This window comes from Artemia sp. Qi Xiang Cuo, chromosome 1, assembly GCF_049724085.1.
Source record: "Artemia sp. Qi Xiang Cuo chromosome 1, ASM4972408v1, whole genome shotgun sequence".
NCBI lineage: Eukaryota > Metazoa > Arthropoda > Branchiopoda > Anostraca > Artemiidae > Artemia > Artemia sp. Qi Xiang Cuo.
Window position 1 is genome coordinate 24,172,474 of NC_142794.1, and position 6,000 is coordinate 24,178,473.

Genomic DNA, 6,000 nt, shown 5'->3' on the forward strand with positions numbered 1-6,000 from the left:
ATTAGATAGTGGGTTTATTGGTGTTCAAGGGACCTTAGGAGTGATTATATATATATGAATCTCTGAAGCGCTTAAGGGCGAGGCACACGTAGCTGATTTCGGGAACCAATTTCAGCAATGGTGTATTCCACGTCAAGTGATTCTAATTAATGATTCTAAGAGGCGGGGCTTAGTGACGGTTTTTCGGTGATTAATCATTATTAATTAAGTTCTAGACTAGGAACGTATTAGGGACTAACAGATTTTGGAGGGCAGCTCATTATACTTAATTGTTATTTGAAATCAATCGTAATCAATTATTATAAAACACCGAAAAACGTTATTAAAACCTGCCTCTTACAAACATTAATTATAATCACTGTATATGTAAAATACCCTTGCTGAAATCGGTTCCCGAAATCAGCTACGTGTGCCTAGCCCTTTAGAGTTAATTCTTGTTTTGTGTTGATGCAGTCGAGCTCTTGTCTCGTATTTGCTTTCTATAACAAACACATAGTTTATAGAAAAAGACTCTTGTATTATCACCTTTTACGAGAACCCTTATCTCAGAAGAACTCGACTTCACGCTTACGAATACTTCAAACTTTAGATGTTTATCAATTTAAACCAGTCATCACCAGAGAGGTGTACTAAAGAAAGGTTTACAATTAATTGAAACTCCTAAACGTTCCCTAAAAGTTTCATCTTAATACCCTTAGCGTCATTAGTTACAGGAACTGTTGTGGTAGTATTAAAAACACATATATTACCTTCTGGCTAGTTCAATACCCCCCACGACTTAACTCTTAAAGGTCTAAATTAATAATAATAGTTGTTCTTCAGATGTTTCTTTATAACCTTTTTCAAAGTCCATATGCTCATATTTTTTTTTTTTTTATTTACTTCAACATCCGCCTAAATATTCCTTAAAGGCTTCGCCTTAATACCCTTAGTTTGCGCAGTAGCAACAGTCGTACAGTAGTAGCAGTATGTGCATAGTACCTTTGGTTTCTTCAGTACCCCCTTCTGCACATGTTGAAAGTTTCAGCTTAATACATACCATCAATCATTCCTGAAGCATTTCTGATGCGTCCGCTTGACAAACTGTGTGGGTATGGTGTTTTTCGATCTAGTTCCACATAGTTTATATATGTCCCAAATTTTTAGACTTAATATACTTAGTTTTAATAGCAGCAGTAGTAGTAATAGCAGTGAAATTAATTGTAGTAGCCTAAGCTTTAGTGGCAGTAGTAGTAATAGAAGTAGTAATAATTGTAACAACAGCAGTAGTACGAGTAGAAGCAGTAGCATTAAGATGCAAATATTTTCTTTTGGTTAGTTCAATATCCCTCACAACAAGCCCTGTTATTTCAACTTCACACACCGAACTGTTCCTAAGATATTGCTGTTACACCCATCTGACCATCTGCATACAGAGGGCGTGTTCTGATTCAGTTCCTCTTCCCCCCTCAAAATTTCTTGAAAATTTCCCCTTCATGCCCTTAGGCATAGTTGTAATAGTAGTCACAGTAGTAGTATTGATCTTGCTAGTAATAGTATTGAATAGTGGTAGTACTGCTAGCAGCAGTAGTATTAACATAATGCATTTTGTTCAGTAGAACATCTCTCTCATCAAGTCCTTGAAGTTTCAACTTAATACAATAGACAAAGAGATATAGCACGTATTTATTAAACTACAATTTAGATTTAAAAATCGAAAAGCTACGATTCGCCAAAAAAAAAAAAAAAAAAAAAAAAAAAAAAAAAAAAAAAAAAAAACATGAAAACTTATGAATGTGCTAGAGGTTCGTTCTACAGATAAATAAAATATAACAAATTTAATGATCCAAAAGAAAAAGACTAACACAAAAAATTGTAATGAAAATAAAAAGCTGTTGCTTTGCTTTTCTGTTTGAGCATTTTGGTAGGTCATAATCATCAAAGCTGGAGGTGAAATTCTTACTTAATCTGCAAAAGAATCAAATGTGCACATTATTTTTCAATATTCTATTTCCTAATTTTATCCTTTCCTATTGAGTATTGGCTGTAACAGATTTTTCTTTCTTTCAGTATCCAAGATTTGTCTTCTGGTACGGGTTGTTTTACAAACACATGTTTTTCTCCTACTTTGGAGCTGCGTTTCTGCTCCTTGAAATTGGTGCAACTGTGGAGTATTGGAAGTCTATTTATTTTGCTGGACATATTCTTATTGTTTTTACATTTTTAGTCGGTTATATTTGGCCAAGGGATAATAACCGCCTAAAATCTGAATAGTTTTGTTTTTGCTTCTACTTAGCTTAACCTAGAGATGATGGAAAACTATTAAGAGGGGGAACTGGCACTAGAAACGGAAAAGAAAATTACCAACGCCATTTAAAGTCTGGTGTAGTTCTTTTATTTGGGTTTTTTTTTGTTTAGTTTAGTTTAAGCTAAAAATTATGAATAACTGGAATGAACTAAAAATGACACTAGTGACGAGAAAATCATGAACGTCTTCTGGAACCTGTCACTCTTCTGTTTGCTTCTTAAAATCGAGATGTGACACTGAAAAGACGGTGAAAATTTTCTGACCTAGAATTTTTACCCTAAAATGATTTTAGGGATTGTTCCAAATTAAAGTTTCTAGACACATTAAGTCTATCAAATACAAATTTACCTGTACTGCTCCAGATTTGTCTTTTCAGACACTTTTAAATAGAAGGAAGAGTAAAGAACTCAAATTCTTTCACCAATGCCAGCTCAAAGTCAGCTAGACTACATAAACTGCCCATGGGCGCCTATAAGCTGAATTTTAGGGGGGAAGGCTTACCTGGTCTAATCGGCACTTCCAATGCTTTATAGGCCTAATAGAAATCTCAAAACAAGAATATAAGGTAGAATAATTCAGCCAGGGGGGGGGGAGCTGGGACCCCCCTCTGCCACCCCCACCCCACCCCCTATATGGGTGCGCATGAACCTGCCAATATTTTTCCAAGCTTACCTAAGGCTATTTTATGAATTTCGAGTTAAAAAAAACCCACTTCGGGTTTTTGTTTATCACCAAAGTACATCGAGTGTTTTTCCTTGATCCCGATTGATTGCTAATTTCAAAAGACTTCATCTTTAATCCTTTAAAAATGGAGGATGACAATGACATGACAAATGACAATATCGAAATTTTCTATATATTATTGAAGACCCTGGATCCCCACAATTCAGTCAAAAGTGGCTAAAAAATCTATCAGAGACCAACTGTTATCGTTTATTTCTCCAAATCCATAATTTGATGTTGGAGTCAATGCGGTGATGCGTCTTTTCTGTCTGTCTACCCGTTTTAAATAACCAAAAACCTGACTCTTAATGGATTTCCATTGTCTTTGGTCTAACGAATTAAGAATACATTTTAAATGTGTTTTAAATATGGACTGCCAGAGTCTTCCTACTCCATTAGTTTTTATTAAGGGCTTCCATGTCCCTGCTCCATTTTACCAGGACATCCTACTCCGTGAGTTTTTATTAAGGACTGCCATGTCCTTGCTCCATTTAATCAGGACATCCTACTCCATGACTTCTTGTTAAGGACTTCCATGTCCTTGCTCCATTTTACCAGGACATCCTACTCCATGATTTTTTATTAAGGACTACTCCATATGTTTTAAATATGGACTGCCGGAGTCTTCCTACTCCATGAGTTTTATTATTATCATTAGATTTGATACTATGTGTTTGTGGCTGGTCTTAACAATGGGCATTTTTTTTTTGTTTCCCATTACGCTAATAGTTATACAAGAGTGTCCATAGAAATTTTTCCTGGTGATGGGGACCAGCCAGTATAAAATTTTCCATGGATGGTTAAGCTATGTGAAAAGAGTCTGCCAAAATTACATCGTATTCATTTTTATGTTTTCTAAACCCTGCCCCTGATGTTTTGTTTTAATCTAAAAGCTGCTATTCTATAGCTAATGTCCTTGCCCTTGCCTTTTGATGCTGTGTAATAATTGTGAAATGTTAGTTTGATTTTCAGTCTATTTTGGTTTTGAAAGTCGAGGTGCTATATGAACATAAGCTTTTAATTGTTATTACTTGGGTAAAGGCAAAGATCACGGGACCATTTGAAGGAATTCCCTCCCCCCCCCCCGCCAAATAAAAAAACGAAAACCACTTTAAGACAATCATAAATATTGACTTATCTCATCCCTAAAGGTGCACGGCTTTTCTTTATCCCCACCCGTCAACCCATGATGGATTGCGGGCGCTATATATATAATGCGCTCTAACTACTATACATTTAGAGTGGTGGGTAGGGGTAAAGTGAATCGATGTGCTTTTAGGAATTGGATAAGTAAGTAGTTGTGAATGTTTTAAAGTAGTTTTCATATTTTTTTTTTTGGGGGGGGGGGGTAAGTTTTAATGGGTCACCTGATCTGAACCTTTACCTTTATTTTTTAGTTTTGGGTATTATACAGTCTTAAAAAGAGACCAAGAAGCCCTGCAATGTTTGGATGGTTTAAATTTAATGCTGCTAAAGCTAACTTAAGTGTCTCATCCTGTTTTTAGTCTAACTCTGATTTAGTAATTCTTTTTTTTTATATAATGGTTCTATTCGCAGAAATAGAACTTTTTCCAGTTTTATGCTGTGAGAAGGATTTCATTATTTTTCTTTTTCTCCCTATCCATTGTTGTTAGCATTGCTCAGTCCTGAGCAAATCACTGTCTATGTCTTAGATCAATTTGTGATATGTACTGACCCTTTTAAAGACCATCGAAGTATTTTAATTTTATCCATTCTTCTCGCCCTGGCTTTATTTTGTGATGATACTAACAATTAAATAAATTTGCAATAAAATAATTTTGATAAAATAAGGTATCTGATTGGTTTAGGCTCGCAGATACACACCTATGTGTACTTATCATTCATACAATACCGGGTTTGAGTCACAACACCGTGACGTCGTCTAAAACTTCAAAGGAAGAAAACCAGTATTGTCCCTTCCTAGTAAGTCTCTGTTGTGTATTGGTTTTTTTTTTTTTTTTTTTTTTTTTTTTTTTTTTTTTTGAAAATGGGTGCTATATTCTTTCTAAGTGCAGTAAGTGCTCACACTTCAAAGATAGACTTTTTTAAACGAAATTGACAGACTATTTCAGTTTTAAGTCCACTACACCATGGGGTATAGTGGAAACGAGGTATATCGAATGTGAGATACAAACTTTATGGCTAGGCTGATGCTCTTGGCCGTAACTGGCCGAAAGTTGAGATGTTCGTGATTCTCTTGTTTTTTTTACCGTATGTGTACCCTTCAATATTGCAGAGGGTAAGTTAGGTGAGGTACTGCATTAAAAGAATTTTCGGTTGTTTTGCTTTCCGTGTTTAGTTTCTTTTAGTTTTCATTTTTGTGAAGGAGTAGTATTGTTTATCATCATTATTTTCTTATAATTGAATAATGAATTCTAGAAGTATTAATTGAAAGAAAGTTTTCACTATGGTGACTCACTCTTTGTGTAACACAGCCGAGGTCCAGTTAACTTCTTTCATTGAAAAACGATATGAATTGTTGTTCATTTAGTCTATCCATCATGGCTTGGTGGTACTTCCCCCGTGGTGTTTTCTCCGAGACTGAAAGAGAAGTTAAAAATAAACATTTTATAGCGTAAATGGGAGGGGGTGTGGAACTGGATATCGAAAATTGGTGGTGGTACAAAATAGCACAACTGCCAGCGATTACTACGATGTTTTCAGCCATAAGATAATCGTTGAGTCAAGTACTTCTTGATAGATTTATGAATTTGCGAACTGTTTTTAACGGTATAGATGAATGGATATTCCCCAACCCCTATACATTGTGGCCCAGTGGTGCTTCCCCGGGATGGAAAAAAAATGAAAAAGAAGCGTTTTATGATGTATATGAGTTGAATAAAAATTGTGGGTGGTAAAAAATATCACAACTTCCAGCGAGTGCTAAGACGTTTTCGACCGCGTGATAATCGTTGGATCAAATATCTATTTATTTATTTATAAATTTCTTAACTTAAATAGAATTTATT

General features: G+C 35.1%; 1 protein-coding gene across 1 annotated transcript in view; it reads left to right on the forward strand.

Annotated features, from left to right (window-relative positions):
- Positions 1-4,096, forward strand: part of LOC148956130 (membrane-bound acylglycerophosphatidylinositol O-acyltransferase mboat7-like) — a 265,838-nt gene extending 261,742 nt beyond the window's left edge. Inside the window, exon 9 of the mRNA XM_089089363.1 lies at positions 2,050-4,096. Within this exon, the coding sequence (XP_088945489.1) occupies positions 2,050-2,253 (204 nt within the window). The 3' untranslated portion in view covers positions 2,254-4,096. The remainder of the gene's footprint in view (positions 1-2,049) is intronic.
- Positions 4,097-6,000: the final 1,904 nt, after the last annotated feature.